The sequence below is a fragment of the Poecilia mexicana genome, unplaced genomic scaffold, assembly GCF_051168715.1.
Source record: "Poecilia mexicana isolate PSO_F unplaced genomic scaffold, ASM5116871v1 scaffold_1, whole genome shotgun sequence".
NCBI lineage: Eukaryota > Metazoa > Chordata > Actinopteri > Cyprinodontiformes > Poeciliidae > Poecilia > Poecilia mexicana.
This window is the reverse complement of record NW_028263370.1, coordinates 24,553,164-24,576,680: the sequence shown is the minus strand read 5'-3', so window position 1 is coordinate 24,576,680 and position 23,517 is coordinate 24,553,164. Positions and strand designations below refer to the sequence as shown.

At 43.3% G+C, this 23,517-nt stretch overlaps 1 protein-coding gene across 1 annotated transcript in view; it reads left to right on the top strand.

Moving 5' to 3' along the window:
* glra3 (glycine receptor, alpha 3) overlaps positions 1 to 22,670 on the top strand; it is a 39,408-nt gene extending 16,738 nt beyond the window's left edge. Inside the window, exons 4-9 of the mRNA XM_088006807.1 lie at positions 2,860 to 3,083; positions 4,704 to 4,786; positions 12,840 to 12,977; positions 14,630 to 14,844; positions 18,773 to 18,922; positions 21,112 to 22,670. Coding sequence (XP_087862933.1) covers positions 2,860 to 3,083; positions 4,704 to 4,786; positions 12,840 to 12,977; positions 14,630 to 14,844; positions 18,773 to 18,922; positions 21,112 to 21,405 — 1,104 coding nt within the window. The 3' untranslated portion in view covers positions 21,406 to 22,670. The remainder of the gene's footprint in view (positions 1 to 2,859; positions 3,084 to 4,703; positions 4,787 to 12,839; positions 12,978 to 14,629; positions 14,845 to 18,772; positions 18,923 to 21,111) is intronic.
* The last annotated feature ends 847 nt before the right edge of the window (positions 22,671 to 23,517 follow it).

Here is a 23,517-nt window from a genome sequence, read left to right as displayed (position 1 = left end):
AGCTTGCTAATATTTAGTTAGCAAGTTAAATATTTAGCTTCAATCTCAATATATAGTGAGGTAGCTTAATACTTTACTTGCTAATTAAATATTAAGCTTGCTAATAGAATACTAGTTTTGAAGTTAAATAAAAATATTTAGCTTTTTATTAAGCTTATTTACTTTTTTGTTTATTAGCTTGTTAATGAAATGTTTGCTTATGCTAAATATCTATCTTAACTAAATACAAGCTAAATATTTAGCTTATAAGATAAATAATTGTTATTTAGCTCAACAACAACAATTTATAAATATTTAAAACATTTAATGTCAGCAAAACATTGAGTTGGTAATCTAAGTCTCTAGCTTTAATCTAAATATTTCACTAACAGGTTAAATATTTAGTTAGCTAGCTAAATGTTTAACTTGCTAACTAAATATTTAGCTAGCTAAAAACACATTACATTTGGAGCTAAATATAAAATCTAGCTTCCAAAAAACTAAATATTTGGCTTCATATATTTGACGAATGGAAGAAAGGATGATTGCATGTCAACTTCTAAGTGCTTTCTGCTCTGCTGGGAGTTCTGACCATAAACTGTTTGGTAAGTGTGTGTGTGCGCGCCTCTGGCTAACAACCTGTCAGACGTTTCAGAAAGAAAAGATTGCTTTCAGTTGACTTTTATTATTTATCGGACGGGCTGAATTTTTCATGGCAGTCCGTGTCGCCGTGTCGGTCCTGCTGACGCGTCTCTCCGGCTTCCTGTGGGTGTGATGAGCGATGGCCTCGGCGCCTGGCTGCAGGCGCTTAAATGTTAGCTAAAACAGCCCATGTTCCTCCTGGACTCTGGATTTATTGCTGTCCTTTGAACATCCACAAATCCTGGATTTCACTTCATATTTCATAGTTTTGCTCTCTGGTTATTGTTTTTGTTTTATAAAAACTTTTCTGTCAGATCAGCAGGTTAGTCTTATTTTAGGCCCGGTTCAACCTCCACGCTCCCTCAAACGACACCAGAAACATTCAGAACCGAGCCAGAATCTGAAGGAACATTTTACACTCAGGAAAGATTAAACCTGAGCTCTGAGATCAGCAGCGCCTTGAGGAAACGTTGGTCCAGCTGCTGATTCCCTCTTGACTCCTGGTTCTGACCCGGAGACGGCGGTGGCGCTGCAGCGCCGCTGAACTCACCTTCAGCAGCGTCACGGAGGAAAATCTGCCCGGAGACACAAACATCAGCCCCTGATTGGCTAATTCCCCCCCACAGCAACCTATAGAAAAGTAAGAAGTAAACTTTATCTACTTACAGAAACGTTAACAAAATGCTTCACACAGAAGATAATACTTCAAACAGAACAAAAACAGAATAGATCCAACATTAGTTTAACAAATTAAAAGTCAGTTTGGATCAGAATATTTTCCGTGTTTTACGGGTTTGTCTAACTGGTGACGTAAAAATCTTGAGTTCATTCGTCATCAGAGTTCGTTTCAGCCTGGAATAGACCCTTTTCACAGTGACGTCAGACAATGGCCGCCTTAACTCAAACCTGGGTATCTTTACTTCCGGTGTGATTTTGCCTTGGGAACCAAGCTGAAAAATTCCCGCATTCTCATAATCTTAAGGATATAATAAAAGGTAAGTTTAATAATAACAGCATTTAAGTGTTAGATAGCTGTTATTAATCATTGTAAATTCACCATTCTCTAACTGTGTATAAAATAAACAGCCTCCGATCGGAGAGTAAACCAGCTAGCAGCAGCTTTAGCCACATTTAGGAAAAAATATACTCTCTGTCAGCGCTGTAACGTTTAGAGGTTCACTTTCTGTATTTTATAAAACAGTGTTTACGTGTTAGATAACCGTTATTAGTCATTGTCAATTCACCATTCTCCAACCAGCCTCCGATCATGAGTAAACCAGCTAGCAGCAGCTTTAGCCACAGTTAGGAAACATATACACCGCCGCCTGTCAGTGATGTAACGTTTAGAGGTTCATTTTCTGTATTAATGGAAAATAAAGGACATAAAAATAACTTTAATCTGATTACTGGATTTGAAATACGAACTCGTTAGATTATTCGTTACCGGAAAAAGTGGTCCGATTAGAGGAAGGCATTACAAAGCAGCGGCGGCACCGGACATCTCTGCTTATAACAAACAAACCCCTATTTTATGGGATGAGTGGCAACTCCAGTCTATAATTTAAGAATCTGATCCAGATTAGAGCCTAAAACGTTATAGTTCAAAAACAGGAAAAAGTTCTGGTTAAGGAACAGTTATGTCTCGTAGTTAGCTAGCTAACAAAATTCACTAATGCTAAGCTAACGGTTATGCAAAACAAAAATACCTACCTTCATAGTCAAACAGGTTTTGTTCGGTGAAGAATTTCTAGCCTTTGTCTAATTTAGATTTTGTTGTCAGAGAAAATTGGTTTGCAAATCGTGATCTATCTTCAAATCTTATTTTAGGCAAATGTTTTAGAGACTGTAAACTCCATGCTCCGGTGTTCTGTCTGATCGACATATGCTGTCAGAAATATACATATATATATATATACATATATATATATATATATATATATATATATATATATGTATGTATATATATATATATATATATATATATATATATATATATATATATATATATATATGAAATAGACAACTTTATCATTACTTACTATGTACACCGAAACTAAGGATACACAGCTAAGAGCCAAAACGGAGGTTGTGTGACGTCATGTGAAAAGGGTCTATTACAGCTGATGGAGAAAATCTGGGATCGACTCGCCATGTCTGCTGCCAGGTTCTACGCCCAAAATGTTCCTCTGAGGTCAGAGTGGAGGTTCTGGTTCTGTTGACCCGGTTGTCTCCCTCCAGGACTACCGGGTGAACATCTTCCTGCGGCAGCAGTGGAACGACCCGCGGCTGGCGTACGCCGAGTACCCTGACGACTCTCTGGACCTGGACCCGTCCATGCTGGACTCCATCTGGAAACCGGACCTGTTCTTCGCCAACGAGAAGGGAGCGCACTTCCACGAGGTCACCACCGACAACAAGCTGCTGCGCATCTTCAAGAACGGCAACGTGCTCTACTCCATACGGTGGGTCCAAATCTCTCAGATTACAGTAGATTAGATTAGAGCAGGGCCGGCCCAAGGCACATGACTGAGGGCCTCCACACCACTAGGGGGCCCCCAAAAGCACCAAGCTAGCAAGATAATTATATACATGTAGTTAAAATAACACTGAAAAAGGCAACGTTAATGCTATTACCATGGAAAAACACTTTCCAAAAAGTATATAAAATACTTTTTATATTGTTTACTGTAAATTTATTATTAGCTGATGTTACTTTCAAATAGTTAAGATAATATAACTCATTTAAATACCGATCTGCATTTCAAAATCTAAATAATTTTCTTTGGTTTGTTTCTCATATAAAGTTAAATGTAGCGGCCATCATAACACTGGGATGATATAAGCTAATCATAAATGATGCTAATGCTAACAGCAGGAATTATCGAGTGTCTGGTGCTAACGGGTTGGGGGCCTAAATGAAAATCTGCTTAGGACCCCAGGAAGGATTGGGCCGCCCCTGGCACAGCGTTCCTTACTCCTGCAGGAAGTGAGCGTTTCCATGGTGACCAGGTGGCTCTACATGGCTGTGTTCTGCTGTGACGATGAATCTGTGGGGGAATATTCTTTAGCTGCACTGTGAGGCTGCAGCGCCGCATCAACTTGCATGATTACCCAAACAGAGCACAGCGACCCGAACGGGCCGGGATAACATGCGACACGTTAACCGCCCTGGGCTGTGGGGACACGGCACATACATGAGATTAAACATTTAAATACTCCGGGAAAAAACTTACTGCTATAAAGGGAATTTCTGTTTAGGAGTGATGATCTACTCTACAGAAACTCTTTTGTTTTTCTAAATACAATTAAAACATATTTTATTGTACTTCTATTTTATTTTATTGAATTTTATTAAACATATGTAATAAAATGTATTTTATTCCTGACAAATTTTACACATTGTTTTTTTTTCTTTTCTCTAATGAGCAAAAACATTTTCTTAAAAAAAAAACAACAACTTTTTTTTTACTTGCGCCTGACTTTATGCTCCGCCATTCCCACCGGTTCTGTTCAGCCCGCTTTAATCCAACTCCAGTCCGTCTGTCTAGTCAAAGTCCAGTTCAGTTGGTAAAATGTGAATGCTAAGTGACCTTTGACCTCTGGTCCTCCAGACCTCGGTCTGGGTTCAGTTTGAATGTGAACGCCAAGCGAACTGGAGACCTCTAAAAAAGCAGGAAGTGGACTACAGTGCAGGGCATTCTGGGTAAATACAACCAAAGCTAACATGCTAGCCCAGCGCTAGCAGCAGAAATGGCTCCTGGTCTTTAGCGAAAGACTAAAGAGAAATCTTCCAACCGCTAAAATCTGACGCCTCCATCTTGTTTGCATCTGGTGAAGAAGGAAGTTGCTCTCAGTGTCTTCAGAGGTTTTTGTGTCATTTCCTTCAGTGGTTCTTGGTGCAGCGCCCCCACAGGCCAGGAGGGGAACAGGTTGGTTTGACTCAGAGCAGAGAGAAAAATGTAATCAGATTTAGAAAATGTATCTTCCAAACGTTGATCCTCAGTCCAGATGAATCGGTTCCATCTCTTGTGTTCTCCAACATGGAGCCTAACTTAACCCGTTTTCTCCTTCTTGTCCTGCAGACTGACATTGACACTGTCGTGTCCCATGGACCTGAAGAACTTCCCCATGGACGTCCAGACCTGCATCATGCAGCTGGAGAGCTGTGAGTCCCATGAAACCGCCTCTGTGGTCAGGAGCGCGCTGCGCCGCCACTGTGTTTCGTCATTCGCTACATTAAGTTCTGGTTCTGAACGTGGAAATGCTACTGACCTCCCTGAGGCTGCAGGGAGGTCAGTCTGAGCGACGGCTGGAGCAAGCCTGGAAAAACCTGGAAGAGTTTGTAAAAACCTGGAGAAATTTGGAAAAACCTGGAAGAGTCTGGGGAAAAAAAATTATGAAACCTTGAAATTTCTGAAAAAAAAACTTGAAAGAGTTTGGAAAAAACATGAAAAATGCTGGAAATTAATATTCCTTTGGTTTGCAAGGGTTGGGAAATTATTGTCTTCGTTTTGCTTTGTAACATGGAGCAAAAGGAAGAAAACAACTGAAGATTGAACTTTCTAGAGATTTTTCAAGCCCAGAGGACTCCAAAGCCTCGCTGATCAGCCACAGGCAGCAGGTTCGAACCGGCAACCCCCGAGTCTCACTTCACTCAATAAATCCGTTTCAGCATGAATGAGCAGAACCCGTCCTGTTGGTGCCACAGTCAGAACTGCAAGAATAAATAAATTCAGTTTATTCATAACAGAACTGAAGCTTCATCAGTCCAACAGGATCAGAGGAACGTCTGGAACCGTTGTGGAAGCAGAACGGGGCCGTGTTGGATGTTGGATGCCTCGTTAACTTCTGCTCTTATTTAGAAACGTTTGTTTTTATTAAAATAATCCGTTTTAATCCCAGTGAGACTCAGCTGTCTGCTGTCTGGAAACGCGTCACTTTGCTGGGTCAAACCAGAACCAGCAGGTCCTAGCGCTTTTCATCAGCTGCTCATGATGATGATGGTGCTGACATCACACATTATTCTAATGAATATCAGGTAAATTTTTAAACCTGGTGGTTGGTGGAACCTGACCCGGTTTCCTCCGCAGGCGTTTGGGTTTTAAGATCATGTGAAGTGAAGGACGCCGCCGCTTTAAGGAGCTGCAGGCGCTTCCTGCTGTTCGCTTTCATCTCTGCACAAACTTCCTGTTCCCTTTTGGATCAACCTTCAGAACCAGAACCAAGTGCATCCATAATGCATGGCTCTGGAGCAGAACCAGAACCACCAGCTGGCTCCTGGAAGCCTGCGCAGCAGGTCCAACAGAACTCTGGATCGGGTCAGCAGAACCACAGCAGGTCCAACAGAATCAGAGCAACAGGAAGTCTCATTTCAGGTTGAGCTTCGTTCTCACTTCCTCATGAGAAACAAAAAACTACAAACATGGAGGACGGAATTGTCCTGGAGGTTTTAAAGTGGGACTAAGCCACCAACCAACTGGTTTTCTGCAGATAAAATGTCCAAGTTGGTCCTTAAAGGTTTTATCTTTGTTTCTCTGCAAAGTGTGACATTTTTGTCTCAGTGCTGCCCTCTGTGGCAAATGTTGGTACTACAGTTAAATTGTCCTATTGTTCCAACAGTCCAGTTTGGTGTCTACATCACTCAGAACCATATTCTGGTATAAAACAATCTCACTTAGACACGCTTGTAGCGGAGTAAAGCTTCTTCTCAAACAAGACGGAGGCTCGTATTTCCTTTACTGAACCCTTTTGTTCAGTATTTATTGAAGAGGAAAAAAAGGGCTTCAGCCGATAAAAACAGAACAACAGCAACAACAACTGCTCGTAACCAAGCAATAAAATCAACAAAGCAAGATAGTGACTAAACAGTAACAGATCCTTAAGCATTCTTCAAAATAAAAGACTTCCTCTATTCAAATAAATCATGTCTTACACTGAAATATATTTCACTTCGCCTTTGTAATTGTATACAATCATATTCAATATAATAATAATAATCATCATGTAAATTATGCTTAACATATAATTGTAATCAGTCACTTATCATGCAAATATACTGAACAACATAAGTGTAAAAAAGTCACAACATCCTCCCACCCGATGAACAACTGTTCATCTGTGTAGGATTTACCTTTCATTTAAGATACTTCTAAAGGGTACAATAACTGAATAGGCCTGCGTAACAAGCCACCAGTCGAAGTACGAACATTGCATGAACGTATGAGACCATCCCTGCCTGGGAAGACCTCTACAATTCTACCCATTTTCCATGTCTGTCTGGGTGTATTGTCCTCCCCCAAAAGAACTACATCTCCTACTTTAAGTAGTGTTGGAGTAGGACTGTTCACCCTGTGGGCTGATTTTAAGTCCATCAAATAATCTCTGCGCCAGCGTTTGCAAAAGCCTATCAAAAGTTTCTGTTGGTATTTCCACCTTCTACCTAGCTGTTCGCGATTTGCAGTGAGAACCTGATTTAGGTGAGGTGATGGAATAATCTTTGGTGGCAAGGAAGTTAAGCGTTTACCAACTAAGAAATGAGATGGGGTAAGTGGCTGGGGTTCTAATGCATCACTAGTTACATAGGACAGAGGCCTGGAGTTCAACACTGCCTCAACTTCAGTAAGAACAGTTGTGAGCTCCTCAAAGCTCAAAGATGCTTTCCCCAGTACCTTTCTTAAGCATGTTTTTACAGATCTCACAAGCCTTTCCCAGAATCCCCCCCACCAAGCTGCTCGCTCAGCGATAAACTTCCACGTGATTCCCTTGTCAGTGAAAAACTCTGTGAGTGTCGATCCTAAGATGTTTTGCCATAACTCCTTTAAATCCTTGTCAGCCCTTTTGAATGTTCTAGCATTGTCAGAGTAAATGACCCTACAAAGACCTCGTCTTGCAATGAATCTCTTTAAGGCCAATAAGAAATTCTCTGTAGTCTGATCTGAGACCAACTCTAAGTGTACTGCTCTTGTCACTGCACATGTAAACAGTGCTATGTATGATTTTACAGACCCGTCCTTAGTTTTAACATATAAGGGTCCAGCAAAATCTACACCAGTAACTTCAAAGGGAGGTGATTCTGTTACTCTGTCTCGAGGTAAGGGAGCAGTAATCTGTTGTGCTGCCTTAACCTTTAGTTTTTTGCAGATGTAACATTTTGAAACAATGTTTCTTACAAGCTGTCTGCCTCTCAAAATCCAATATTGTTCTCTAACTTGAGTTAATGTGTCTCTTACACCAGAATGCATCACTCTTTCGTGACATGACTGAACTAATAGTTCAGAATACTTGTGATTTGTCGGTAGTATCCAAGGGTGTTGTTCTCTGAAACTAAGATCTGAATTCTGCAGCCTTCCCCCAACACTTATTAGACCATTTTCATCTAAGAATGGTTTCAAATCTTTGATTTTAGAATCTACCTTCACATTTTTGTTTGACCTTAACTGCAATATTTCAGAACTGAAACAACTCTCTTGTGTTGACTTAATCCAGTACATTTCAGCTGCACCAAGTTCTTCTGTACTTATCTCTCCCTGAACCTTCAGATAAGATCTTGTGTTATTAACAAACCGCTTTACCCATGCAGTGATTCTTAACATGGTCTTAAGCTTGCTGTACCTTTCTAAGTTTAACAGAGGTTCAGTTTGCTCAGTGGCAGTGAACTGCACAACAGTCTCATACCCAGACCTCAGCTCTGCATTCACTTCATCCACTACATAGTCACTACAAATGTTCAGTTCCTTCTCATCCGTAGACAGTGAAGTGGGTCCCTTCCACCACAGCTGGCTCTTAATAAGGCTCCGAGCATGGTAACCCCGCGTAAGAAGGTCGGCAGGGTTCATTTTGCCAGCACAGTGGAACCAGAGTTCTGGATTTGTGAGCCCTTGTATTTCTGCCACTCTGTTGCTCACAAATGGTTTCCATCGACGTGATGAGCTGCGGATCCAGTGAAGCGTGATCATAGAGTCCGTCCACATGTTGAGCTGGTTTTTCTCCATGTTCAATGGCTTAAGGAGGCTGTGTCCTAATCTTGCTCCAATAAGTGCACCCATGAGCTCCAAGCGAGGTAATGTCATTTTCTTTAATGGTGCTACTCGTGACTTGGAGGCCACAAAACTGTTAATAGTCTCTTCTTGGTTGTTTTGTCCTTGAAGATATGCCACGGCACCGTAAGCCTTTTCACTTGCATCACAGTAGACATGCAACTTTACAGTGTGTGACTCTTTGTTAATCTCAGTGTGGTACCACCTGGGAATAGACACCAGGTGTAACAGTGGTAACTCCAGACACCATTGCTCCCACTTCTCTTCTAAGTCAGTAGGTAATGGTTCATCCCAACTCAGTCCCTTTTCCCACATCTCTTGGAACAGGCACTTTACTCGGACTGTAAAAGGAGTAAGAAATCCAATAGGGTCGAATATACGGGCTGATGTTCTTAGTACACTTCTTTTTGTATTTTCTCTGTCTTTCAAAATGTCCATTAACCCCTTTTGATCAAACACAAAATCATCGTGTTCCGGTCTCCAAACCAGTCCAAGTACTTTAAGCACATTTCCACTGGACTCTGTATCACCAGTGAGCTCTACTCCATTTTCTTTCCACATGGCTTTCAGATCAGGTGAGTTGGTAACCCATTTGCAGAGGTTCATGCTTGCCTGAGAGAGAATGTGCTTTGCTGCAGTTGTCATGTGAAGAGCATCCTGCACAGTAGGTGAGCTTGAAATAAAGTCATCTACATACATAGAGTCTCTGAGAGCCTGTACTGCCTTTGGCTGTTTTCTTTCAAATTGTTTGAGATGTTTTCTGATAGTGGCAGCAAGCAAGAATGGGCTGGGAGTTACTCCAAAAACAACTCTTTTCATCCTTAAGACACGCACCTCATTTTTCCAGTCCTTAGCTAAAGGTCTGTGCATCCACAAGAACCTGACAGCATCTCTGTCCTTTTCTGCTAGTGAGATTTGAAGAAAGGCCTTAGTTATATCAGCAGTAAATGCTATCTTGTGCAATCTGAACTTTATGAGCACATCTAGCAGGTTTGGGTTCAGGTTAGGTCCAGTGTACAGACAATCGTTGAGGGATGGACTGTTTGTCTCATGTGAGGATGCATCAAATACCACTCTAAGTTTGGTAGTGGCCTTTTCTTCTCTTATTACAGCATGATGAGGCATGTAATATTTCACAGTCTGTTGATTCATTTCTGGTTTTCCATCTGCAACCTCCTCACAGATACCATTTTGAAGATAGTCTTCTATTACATCGTTGTATCTGGCAAATAAATTTACATCAGTCTTCAGCTTTCTCGTTAGATTCTCAAAGCGTTTCTTCGCTACCCTGAAGTTGTCTGGAAGCTGGTCTTTGTCACATTGCCAGGGTAACTCAACTTGGTACCTTCCGTCTTCAAATGTTGTTGTTTGTTCAAAACGTTGCATAATTTCTGAGTCCTCTGGGCTTTCTGACTGTTTATTTACAATACCCAGGGACTCCACCTCCCAGAATGCATGCAACTGATTAGACAGCTGGGTGTCTTCGTTCAAACTAATGTGCATACACGTGGTGTCTGTAACACTGGAGGTAGTCACTGGTCCCTGTAAAGCCCATCCAAAGAGGGTTTCAACTGCCACTAATGAATCTGTAACCCTTTGGACCTTTCCAGTAACAGCCTGCCAGTAGTAATCTGCTCCAATTAACATCTGCAACTCTTGTTCATTAGCACCCTCTAGTGGAAAGTCTCCAAGCTGCAGTCCTCTTTTCTTAATCTCTGCTTGAATGGGCTCAGTTGGTACCTTTATTACAGCAGTGCACACCTCGGGGGTCTCTACAGCATCTATTTCGATTTTCCGTTCAGTGTTCCACACATTTTCAAGTTGAACTCTCACTATGTTGCGTTTCTCTACTACAGGACTGGTGGAACCAAAAACATGGAGGTTTAGTGTCTCTTGCCTCACAACTTGCAGTCCTAGGGCTCGGACAATGTCTCTGTGAACAAAACTACGCTGGCTACCTCCATCTAACAGACAGCGAGATATTTTTCTCTCCTTTGGTCCTACAGCCCATGCCTTAACCGTTTGGAGCAATACTGTGTTCTGAGTATTTGTCTTCACTTTGACTGAGCTGGTCAACGAAGACAACACAGCCTCTGCATTTCCACTATTGCTGGTACTGTCGACTTCTGGTTTAGCTTCAGATTGTTCACAAACTGACAAGTGGTGTTTTCGATTGCACTGTCTGCACAAAATCTTCACTCTGCAGTATTTCGCAATATGTTTCGGGCCCAGGCAGACAAAACACCGTCCAAGCCTTTTCAGTTTCTCCCTGCGTGCACTTATTGTAAAACCAGGACAGTTCTCTGGTTTATGGTCATTACCGTCACAAAACACACAGGTTTGTGGCACGACGCTGGCTGTGTGCAAAGCAGTCGCTGATGGAATGCTCCACTTTCTAGGTTGATCACAGGTATAGGATGGCTTACCCACATGCTTGTGTTGTGGGCTCGGGCTCTTCAATGTGTGACCTGGTCTGGTCAGCAGAAGCGCCCGTTCTCTGCTTTGCACTTCATTTTGCAGAAACTGAATCAATTCTGGGACTTTCCATTCGTTAGTTGAGTTTTGTTGCCGTGTATAAGTAAGTACTATGTCTTCTGGAATAAGCTGTAGCAACACTGGACATAGGAGACAGCCGTAAGTATCACTTTGCACTCCAAGAGACTCCAAGCTGCGTATCTGGATCTCACATTCATCATAAAGGTGCCTCAAAGCTGCAACATCAGATGATCTTCTCACAGGTGTCAAGTTCAGCAATTTAGACATATGAGCACTTATCACAATATCCTTCCTTCCAAAACGATTCTGGAGCAACTCTATTGCAGCATCATAGTTGACATCTGTCATTGTCAGTCCTGCAATAGTCCGAGCAGCTGCTCCATTTAGGTAAGATCTCAGGTAAGTGAACTTGTCTGTCTTACTTAGTCCATCATTTCTGTGAATGGCTGATTCATACTGTGACCAGAATTCCTGCCATTGGCTTATTTCTCCATCATACTTGATTATCGTTAGTTTGGGCAGTTTAACCGTCTGTTTGGATTGTGATGAAAATGAGCCGTTGTTCACGTCACTCACATGCGCTCTTAGGGTGTCTGTAGCGGTCTCCTGCAATCCAATAACGTTGGTGGTGCGAACCTTCCAAATGAGAATCCGGTCCGTGTAATCCTGTGAATTCGTTATCTCAGTGTCCAAGTCTTCAATTGACGTTTCATCTTCTATGCTCTTGTCCAAATCCAATAAAATTTCCTCCTTAGAAGATAAAACTGCCAGGAACTCACGCAGTCTATCCATATCGGGACTCTCTTTGCCCACCTCATCTTCTAGTCGAGTTAACAGCTTCGTCGTCGCTGTTCGGATAGTCGACCGTTTCCTCTTTAACCGCTCCAGTCCTTCCGTCATGTTGGCTGCTAAACTGAGCCTTAGCTTCACTTCGTTCAAAAAAATCAAAAAATTCTTATTCCCGGGTTTCGGCACCAAAATGTAGCGGAGTAAAGCTTCTTCTCAAACAAGACGGAGGCTCGTATTTCCTTTACTGAACCCTTTTGTTCAGTATTTATTGAAGAGGAAAAAAAGGGCTTCAGCCGATAAAAACAGAACAACAGCAACAACAACTGCTCGTAACCAAGCAATAAAATCAACAAAGCAAGATAGTGACTAAACAGTAACAGATCCTTAAGCATTCTTCAAAATAAAAGACTTCCTCTATTCAAATAAATCATGTCTTACACTGAAATATATTTCACTTCGCCTTTGTAATTGTATACAATCATATTCAATATAATAATAATAATCATCATGTAAATTATGCTTAACATATAATTGTAATCAGTCACTTATCATGCAAATATACTGAACAACATAAGTGTAAAAAAGTCACAACAACGCTCCCTGGTGGCGAGTCTGGAGCTGGACTAGAAAAACATGGCTAAGTTTGGTAACAGTGTTTCTTTTTTTAAAGTTGCTACATTTGTTGCTTTTTTGAACAAAGAGTTGCTAAATTATCAACAACATTGCTAGGTTTCCCACAGCCCTTCTTGTCCTCATCTCGACATTTAGCCACGTCCCTCATCTCTTGACTCCGCCCACTTTTCTTGAGTTTTTCAAAATTTGTCCATTGGTGTAGTTTTTGCTTTCAGAGGGTCTCACTTTTGAGATTGTTTGACCCGCTTCTTCTGCCTTTTCCAGTCGGCTACACCATGAATGACCTGATCTTCGAATGGCAGGAAAATGGGCCGGTCCAGGTAGCGGAAGGCCTCACGCTGCCGCAGTTCATTCTGAAGGACGAGTCGGACCTCAGATACTGCACCAAGCACTACAACACCGGTACACACACACACACACACACACACACACACACACACACACACACACACACACACACACACAAACAAACACTGGTTTACAGTAAGACTTGGGACAATTGGTTTCATCATCACTTATGGGGACCTCCATTTCAATTGACTTCCATTTATTCCTACAACCTAAACTTAGCCTAGATTTAATTTACACATAACTCCCGACCTCATGGTGTCCCAACTTTTTGCCAAGTTCAACATCTTAATGAAATTTCTGAAGACAAAAGTTCTGTAAATCATTGTAGATTAAAAACATAAAAACCATCTCACAGGTTTGCCAGATTTAAAACAATAACAACAAACCGTTTCCTAATTTTTCAAGTTGCTCATTTTTATTGTGTATTTTTAACAACATGAACAGGCTATGCCCTACTTTTGCTTGACTTGACCAAGCGAATAAAATAGCCATATTTAGGCCTGAATTTGAGTAACAGTCACTGGATGTTTTCTAGTCTCTTTTACTATTAAAATAAGTAAAATTAAAAGCAGAAACCTGGATGAATACTTTGTGTTGTTAAACATATTTTCCCTTGTAAGATGTTCAATTGTCACTGAAAAAGGCCTGGCATCAGTGAAAATGTCTCCTCCAACATCGTTTTTAAAAGTTTTTCTGCATTAAACCATCTGGCAATATGAATTTAAGCAGTTATAGAATTGTGATGCGGGCCACGCAGAATTGTTCCAGCGGCTGCAAATGGCCCTCAGGCCGCATTTTGGACAACCCAAAAACAGTATGGCATGTGTTAGTAAGATGGTCCTTACAGTGTATCAAATGCAAAGCCACACACACATACACCGCCGGGCCACCGGTGTCAGAACCAGCCAGCTGCCAGGTTCTATCCGTTCCGTTGGTGCCGCCGGCTGTGAGGAGAAACGGTTTCCTGACGCCCTGGATGATGATTTTATCAGATCCGATCAGAACTCAGGGATAGGGCCGGCGTGGACGAGGTGTCTGTGACCTCTGGCCCCACACGGTGTCAGCGGCGGTTTGGTTCTGTGGTTAGCGAGCCGGCAGTGGGGGGAGGTCCAGCAGAACCATCAGCTCAGTTCAGGCAGAAAGCAGCAGGCGGTTCTGGTTCTGTCACAAACGGTTTCATCCCATTTGTTCCAGATCCGCAGCTACACGCTCACAAAGTTAACAGATTCTCAGACTCTCACCGGACCGGTGGGGAACGGTTTGTAAAGTTACACAGTAAAACGTTAACAGCAATCATTTGATTTATTTAGCCTCTTATAAGAGAAAAAAATAGGTGTTAGTCATATTTCCACCATATCACTCATTCATTTGTGGATGTCACCGTTTCAAACTAAATATTTAACTGAACTGAATGAATAAACAAGGAAGCCAAACTTTAATAGCCGCTCAACCTAAGAGTGAATCAAACATGAACCGGAACGGTTCTGACTCGACCGCAGGAGCAGATGTTGCTACAGTGGCTAACTGTTCAGCTAAAACATTGAAAATATCCAAAGGAAAAGAAACAATGATAAAAATAAAACATTACCCGAGAGACGTGTATAGTTCTGTTTGCCTCCAGAACCTCTTACTGAAGCATTTCTAACCCAACATTAATGCTTTAATCTGGAGTGTAACCATGGTAACTGCCCGCTGCATTGCAGGTAAGTTCACCTGCATTGAGGTCCGGTTCCACCTGGAGCGGCAGATGGGTTACTACCTGATCCAGATGTACATCCCGTCCCTTCTCATCGTCATCCTGTCCTGGGTCTCCTTCTGGATCAACATGGACGCCGCGCCGGCCCGCGTAGCGCTCGGCATCACCACCGTGCTCACCATGACGACGCAGAGCTCCGGCTCCAGAACCTCGCTGCCCAAGGTCGGTACCAGTTCTACTCAGGTTCTGATGTTCTACCTGAATGTCTGGATGTGTCGGATCTTTGGGCCGACCCCCGTCCATGGATCCAGAACCGCCACACCGACCCGCTACCGAGCCAGCCCCTGGAATAAGGAGACTGAGCTGCTGTTTTGGGCCCTGGATTATTAATATTCATTTTTATATTAATATTAATTAATTCTAGAGCTAAACGTGAAGTTTTTATTTAAACAACCTTGAAACTGTTTAACTGATTTAAAACTGAAGGAAAAATCCAGAGAAATATTTTAATGTCATGACTGTAATAATTTCTTCTGCTTGGGTCCAATATGGAGTCCTCCGTTTTGGACCCAAACACAACGGGTCCACAGCAGAGGACTCCATTTTGGAGTCCAAATGCTTGAACGACTCCAAGCAGAATGGGAGATATTTAAAATTTGTTAGATAAGTAGCAAACTAAATAGTTAGTTAACAAATTAATTATTTACTTTCCAAACAAAACATTTAGCTCAGACCTACATATTTAGCTTCTTAACTACATTTATTTTTAGCTTTCTAACCAAATATTTAGCTTATAAGTGAATTCGCTGGCCATTGAGCGAATGTGGACTATCAAAATAAAAGCTGGGTTTTGCAGACCTCTGTATAAACTGGTGCTGGCTGAATCAGAAATCGTTTTATCTTTATCATTTGGACTCTTCTGCTTGGGTCCAAACTGGAGTCCTTCCCGGTTCTGATGAAGCTGATCTGGTCCAGAAACCCGCCGGTTCTGCCAGGGTGATCAAAACTTCAACAGAACAATGCTGTAGGTGTTCGTCTTTTAAGCCCAGGTGTATGTAAATATCTGAGCCAGGATTTATTCATCCAAACTGCTGGTCCAACAGGAACCAGAACCGTTAGCTTCCTGCTTCCTGCACAGCCATTGCCTGGCCACTAGATGGCGGTGTGGAGTCATCAGAGTCTGAACCTGAAGGAGCAGAAAGTTCTGACTCCTCTGCTTCTGACGGTCCACTGGGCCGGACCTCCAGAACCGTCCAGGAAGCGTTGGCTCCTCTCTTCCTGCCCTGCTGGAGCGTGAGCGGCAGTCTGTTCTGCTTCTGTTGCGTAACTCCGCTGCTGCTGCCGGCGGCCTCAGAGCGGTTAGGAGGTTTCTCATGTTCCCGCCGCTGAGCAGCACTTTGCACTCCAGGATGAACTGAATCCATCGCTGCAGGAGCGAAGCTGCAGCTTTGTCTCTTTTTATAACAAAAAGATAATAAAACAAGAAAAAATATATAATTATACTAATTTAGAAAAAGAAGCTGCTTTCATTTTTAAAAGATAATTCTAGGAAAATGTAACTCATATAATTACAATAATTATTAAAAAGAAGCTACATCTTTGTTTGTTCTTATAAATTTGAGTAATACAATAAAAATTATTTTAAAAACAAGCTTTGTCTTTTTAATTTAAAGAAAAAATAAACCTTAAACTACACTGACAAGAGTAAACAGGACACCATCTTATAAAAATCTAGTTAATTTAATACAAGAGGGAAGTGTGTGTTGGTGTGTCTGTGTGTGTGTTGGTGTGTCTGTGTGTGTGTTGGTGTGTCTGTGTGTGTGTTGGTGTGTCTGTGTGTGTGTTGGTGTGTCTGTGTGTGTGTTGGTGTGTCTGTGTGTGTGTTGGTGTGTCTAACTGTGTGTCTGTGTGTGTTGGTGTGTCTGTGTGTGTGTTGGTGTGTCTGTGTGTGTGTTGGTGTGTCTAACTGTGTGTGTGTTGGTGTGTCTAACTGTGTGTGTGTTGGTGTGTCTGTGTGTGTGTTGGTGTGTCTGTGTGTGTGTTGGTGTGTCTGTGTGTGTGTTGGTGTGTCTGTGTGTGTGTTGGTGTGTCTGTGTGTGTGTTGGTGTGTCTGTGTGTGTGTTGGTGTGTCTGTGTGTGTGTTGGTGTGTCTAACTGTGTGTCTGTGTGTGTTGGTGTGTCTAACTGTGTGTGTGTTGGTGTGTGTGTGTGTTGGTGTGTCTGTGTGTGTGTTGGTGTGTCTGTGTGTGTGTGTTGGTGTGTCTGTGTGTGTGTTGGTGTGTCTGTGTGTGTGTTGGTGTGTCTAACTGTGTGTCTGTGTGTGTGTTGGTGTGTCTAACTGTGTGTGTGTTGGTGTGTCTAACTGTGTGTGTGTTGGTGTGTCTAACTGTGTGTGTGTTGGTGTGTCTGTGTGTGTGTGTTGGTGTGTCTGTGTGTGTGTGTGTTGGTGTGTCTGTGTGTGTGTTGGTGTGTCTAACTGTGTGTCTGTGTGTGTGTTGGTGTGTCTAACTGTGTGTGTGTTGGTGTGTCTAACTGTGTGTCTGTGTGTGTGTTGGTGTGTCTAACTGTGTGTGTGTTGGTGTGTCTGTGTGTGTGTTGGTGTGTCTAACTGTGTGTCTGTGTGTGTGTTGGTGTGTCTGTGTGTGTGTTGGTGTGTCTAACTGTGTGTGTGTTGGTGTGTCTGTGTGTGTTGGTGTGTCTGTGTGTGTGTTGGTGTGTCTGTGTGTGTGTTGGTGTGTCTGTGTGTGTGTTGGTGTGTGTCTGTGTGTGTTGGTGTGTCTGTGTGTGTGTTGGTGTGTCTAACTGTGTGTGTGTGTGTGTTGGTGTGTCTGTGTGTGTGTTGGTGTGTCTGTGTGTGTGTTGGTGTGTGTCTGTGTGTGTTGGTGTGTCTGTGTGTGTGTTGGTGTGTCTAACTGTGTGTGTGTGTGTGTTGGTGTGTTTGTGTGTGTGTTGGTGTGTCTGTGTGTCTGTGTGTGTTGGTGTGTCTGTGTGTGTGTTGGTGTGTCTGTGTGTGTGTTGGTGTGTCTGTGTGTGTGTTGGTGTGTCTGTGTGTGTGTTGGTGTGTCTAACTGTGTGTGTGTGTGTGTTGGTGTGTTTGTGTGTGTGTTGGTGTGTCTAACTGTGTGTGTGTGTGTGTTGGTGTGTTTGTGTGTGTGTCTGTGTGTCTGTGTGTGTGTTGGTGTGTCTGTGTGTCTGTGTGTGTTGGTGTGTCTGTGTGTGTGTTGGTGTGTCTGTGTGTGTGTTGGTGTGTCTGTGTGTGTGTTGGTGTGTCTAACTGTGTGTGTGTGTGTGTTGGTGTGTTTGTGTGTGTGTTGGTGTGTCTGTGTGTGTGTTGGTGTGTCTGTGTGTGTGTTGGTGTGTCTGTGTGTGTGTTGGTGTGTGTCTGTGTGTGTTGGTGTGTCTGTGTGTGTGTTGGTGTGTCTGTGTGTGTGTTGGTGTGTCTAACTGTGTGTGTGTGTGTGTTGGTGTGTTTGTGTGTGTGTTGGTGTGTCTAACTGTGTGTCTGTGTGTGTTGGTATGTCTAACTGTGTGTGTGTGTGTGTTGGTGTGTTTGTGTGTGTGTTGGTGTGTCTAACTGTGTGTCTGTGTGTGTTGGTATGTCTAACTGTGTGTGTGTGTGTGTTGGTGTGTTTGTGTGTGTGTTGGTATGTCTAACTGTGTGTGTGTGTGTGTGTTGGTGTGTTTGTGTGTGTGTTGGTGTGTCTGTGTGTGTGTTGGTGTGTCTGTGTGTCTGTGTGTGTTGGTGTGTCTGTGTGTGTGTTGGTGTGTCTAACTGTGTGTGTGTTGGTGTGTCTAACTGTGTGTGTGTTGGTGTGTCTAACTGTGTGTGTGTTGGTGTGTTTGTGTGTGTGTTGGTGTGTCTGTGTGTGTGTTGGTGTGTCTAACTGTGTGTGTGTTGGTATGTCTGTGTGTGTGTTGGTGTGTCTAACTGTGTGTCTGTGTGTGTTGGTATGTCTAACTGTGTGTGTGTGTGTGTGTGTTGGTGTGTTTGTGTGTGTGTTGGTGTGTCTGTGTGTGTGTTGGTGTGTCTGTGTGTCTGTGTGTGTTGGTGTGTCTGTGTGTGTGTTGGTGTGTCTAACTGTGTGTCTGTGTGTGTTGGTGTGTCTGTGTGTGTGTTGGTGTGTCTGTGTGTGTGTTGGTGTGTCTCCAGGTGTCCTACGTAAAGGCCATTGACATCTGGATGGCCGTGTGTCTCCTCTTCGTCTTCTCTGCGCTGCTGGAATACGCCGCCGTAAACTTTGTGTCGAGGCAACACAAGGAGCTGCTGCGCTTCCGGCGCCAACACAAGAGCAAGACCAAGGTAGGAAACCAAGCGCTGAGAGGGAACGCTGCCCCCTGCTGGCCAAACGCTGCCGCTGTGCCGTTGCTGTCAGCCGTTTGTGTGTGTGAGCATGTGATCACCCCCAGCTGTGTCGTTCATCCTGGCAGGATGAGCGCGGCGGCAAAGCATGTTTGGATCGGACCGACCCGCGTTCAGTCGACTCTCCTCTGCAGAACCAGAGGAATAAAAACCAGAGGAATAAAAACCAGACACATTTTTATTCTCTGGTTCCTCTGTTTATGATTCCTGATGTAAACAACATGGAGAACTGGAACCAGAACCATGGAGGAAACGGACCGGCGTCCGCCTCATAACGGCACGCAGCATTAGGGCCAAAAATATTATTATTACGATGGATATTAGTCTGAATATTGGAAAAAACCTGCAAAATTTCAAGAAAAAGTATTTTAAAGAGTTACTCTGACCTGCAGCTCAGTGCGGCTGATTCTGTCCTCTGAATCAAATCAGTTGTTTGCAGAATCGTTTCAAAGTTCTGCTGATCAGATAAGACATGAAATTTTTCCGTATTTATAAAACGGATCCAGAAGCAGAACTCCACTCATCAGTCCTCAGTGTCATTACTTTGTGTAAATAAAATATTATTATTATTCTAATATTTTTACTTTATTCCTGTAGTCTGAGTCTCCATCGACCCATTCAGCGATCCGGGTCGGACCAGCGTCCACTGAGCCGGTCTCTTAGTTTTTAGTGCAGAACATAAACGGGTCAGCACTCAGATGTTTGGTTCTGGTTCTGCCTTCCAGTCCATTTGGGTTCTCTTCCTGTCTGTGAAGGTCCAGGTCAAACTGTGTGGCCTAGTCAAAGGAACGACTTGTTTCTGTCCCTGGCCTTGAATTGGACCCTGAGAGACTCCGTCAGTGATTGGCTGACTGCCCAGAGCTGACTGAATGCTGGCTCGGTCCGATCCGGTCCGGTCCGGTCCGGTCCGTGTCTTCTCCTTCGTGGTTCTGTCCTCATCACGCTGTGGGTCGGTAGAACGGCGCCGTCGACCCGGAGGCGCTGGCCCCGTCCCGGCGCCGCCGTACGGATCAAAGAGCCGGATGAACAGCGGCCTCGGGGCGAAGCCGCTCTGCATGTGTCGCCATCATGACCCAACCGGGCCGCCGTACGCGCCTCCCTTTGGACTTCCTGAGTTTCCTGAACCAACAGAGAGCCAAGGATCTGTTTGACCTCTGACCCCATGGCTTTAAAACCCGAGAGTCTCTGGGAACCGATGCCACTGCATTATTGTTCATGAGAACAAATGGGGTTAAAGTTCAGACCAGCTTCCTCTACGGTCTGCCCCCTGGTGGCCAGAGGAGGAAGACGTTTCTGCCATAAGATCAGAAATTAATTTTAGAAAAGAAAAAACTTACGTGAGAAAATAATTAGCATTTTCTATTATTAAAGCCATAAATTTAAGATATTAAAAGTAAAATAATTTCTGAAATTATAAAGTGATAAAACTAACTGACCCTCCCAGAAGTTTCCTGAGATGATAAAATCCGACATTTCATCTAAAACCTGGATCAGAACGAGTCTGGACCCAGGGGAAGTTCTGATCCAGGAAAAGAACCGGTTCTTCCACATCTCAGATTTAGAAAGTCAGAAGATATTCCACTTTTTATATCAAGATGTCTCTTTTTTCAGGTCAGTCAGGATTAATCTAATTAGTTTGCTGAGGAATATGAACGAGACAAATAAAAATCAGAAGTTTACATACCTCTCTACAGCTCAAACATTCTGGGTTTCCTTCAGTTCAGTTTATTTCTGTTAACTTGTTTAAAAAGTTTCTACCTGAGGAAACCCAGCAGAGTGTCGTTGCCTTGCAGCATTTACTCCTGATGACCAGCAGGGGGCGACAGTGGAGAGGAAAAACTCCCCTATAACAGGAAGAACCCTGAAAAAGAACAAAATGTTCATCGAAGTAGCAACAAGTCATGTACACTGGAGAGTAGTAGAAGAAGAAAGTGAGGAAAATGGGTCAGTTTGACCTCCATCAGACCGCGGTCCAGATGCTGTCCCGATTTTATTACTGTCTGTTTTTACTGGAGCTAAAGCCACTTCCTGAGGAGCGTTGTGGACAGAGGGTCGATACGACTTTAAACAAAGTGTTTGTCTCTTGACCGGTGTAACCTTTGACCTTGTCGTCTTGGTATTTCCCACAGGAAGTGGAGATCCAGGAGAGCCGGCCGGCGTCCACGGCCGCGGTGACCTCCACTCCCAGCAGCACCAAGGACACCAAGGTCAACGCCAACAACGCCGTGGGAGCTGTCAGCATCTCCCAGAATGCACCTGGAGGAGGAAGGAGCACGGAGGAGATGAGGAAGCTGTTCATCGACCGGGCCAAGAAGATCGACACGGTGTCAAGAGCCGGGTTCCCTCTGGCCTTCCTCTTCTTCAACATCTTCTACTGGGTCCTCTACAAGATCCTGAGACACGAAGACGTCCACAAGCCCTGAGGACGAGTCCTCAGAGGACAGTGTGTCTTCAGAGGACGCCGTGTCTTCAGAGGACGGCGTGTCTTCAGAGGACGCCGTGTCCTTCTGTTTATTTATTTTAACGTTTTTAATCGTCCGACTTAACGTCCAAACTCAGGAAGTGACGCTAATGATCCACAGGAAGTCTTGAAGACGAGCCAAGATGGAGTCCGGGACGGATGCAGCGTCTCCCCGGTCCTGTCCAAATCTGTGACGGACCTCCAGAACCTCCAGGACCGCTTCACAGGTTCTGGTCCAGATTCTTCCTCCTCTGTCGTCACCGGTTCAGTTCTGTCCCAAAACTTTTGCACGTTTCTCTCTGCGTCTCCATCTTTGTTTCTCCTCCTTTGTGTCAAAGCTGAGCCTGAAGGAGGCGCTCACTCCAGAACCAGAACCAGAACCAGGTCCTCATCGGGTTTTCACTGCCGTCTTAAACCTTCATTTATTTTATTGTTTTGCAGATGATGGAAAAATTTTCTGTTATTAAAGTTTTAATTATTTTTGACTTTTTAGCTTAAAAATAACTGAAAATATAAAAACATTTATTCTCTTTTTATTAATTTATTCAATTCAATTGAATTCAGTTTGTTTATATAGTAACAATTCACAACAGTTGTTTCAACGCACTTTATTTATTTCATGTTTATTTTTGTCCGTTTGAAATAAAAGAGAAAAAAATTCAGGCAGTAAAATGGTAAATTTAAAATTTTAAATTACTTAAAGGAAAAATGATCCAAACTTCTCTTTATTCTGACTTTGTAAAATAAAATAAAATAAAATATTTCCTGTTTGTGATTTTTTTCCCGTGAGTTAAAGTTGGATTATTTTTTACAGTGATGAGATTTTCCTGCAGTTGAAGCTGAATTTATTTTAATGTTTATTTTCTGTCTGAGCTGCAGAGGAGGAAGAGGAGGAGGAAGATCTCCGGTTCTGGTTGCAGAACTGTCAGCAGAACCAGGACAGCAAACAGAACCAGCGGGTTTTCATTCCGGGTTTCTGGTTCTGGTTCTGATGATCCGAACGCTCAGAACTAGAACATCTGGAGGAGCAGACCGCTGGTTCTGATCCGAATCTGTGTTGGTAAACAAATTGCTGATGTAAAACTTTTCACCCCTTTAGACTTTTTCTGGTTTGTTCTTGTTTAAAACCACAAATTGTAGTGTTTTTACCGGGTCGGACCAGAACCAGGCCAGAACTGGACCGCTACACACAAACCTGTGCTTTTAGAAATAAAAATCTGAAAAGTGTGGTGTGTTTTTGCATTTACTCTGATTGGCCTGAGTGAAACCCAAAGAAACCAAAGGCCACCAGCAAATAGATGGAGCCGCTTGTGCTGCTCTGGTTTCTGAAATGGTACAAATTATTCAGCCTGATGTCGTTTCAGTGAATCATTTGTGCTGGTCTCTTCTTTAATGTTTGTCAGTTGGCAAACATCGGAATCGATACACTACCGCCACCAACTGGTGTGGAGGGGGACCACAACGTCACCCAAGAATTGTATTATACAAATGTTTTAATTAGAGATAACATTATCATTGTTTTTACTTTAAATTTTCAAAATAGAACAAGAATATTTCTTGAAATGAGAAAAATTCCTTTTTTCATAATTTTTATTCAGTGCCAAACAAAAGAAGCCGACCTGCAGCGGTCCAGGCCCGCCTCGCTCCGATGGATGCGGATCATCTGAGCGCATCGCTGGCCTCTGCAGACAGAGGAAGGTTTGTTTGAGGTGTAAATAATTATTCTCCCCGTAAATCCTGAGATAATTCCAGGATTCTTCGCAGGAAGCCTGACGGAGCGCCTCTGTTTCTCCAGGCTGATGCGACGTCAGGAGCAAGCAGAGACCTGCAGCTGTGGAGAAGCGGCGCTCAGGGCTGCAGCTTGAGCAACGGGACTGAAGCGGCGAGGGAGGAATGTGAGGCTGAGGAGGAAGAGGAGCTGCTGGATTCAACCTGTAATTATTATCCTGCACAGTTTACTTAACCTTCCTCTGACTGGGACACACACACACACGTGTTTGTGCACACAGAGGTGGTGGGTGGTCTGTAGGGGGCGCCGCTCTTCCTGATGTGAGGGAAGAGATCCAGCATAATC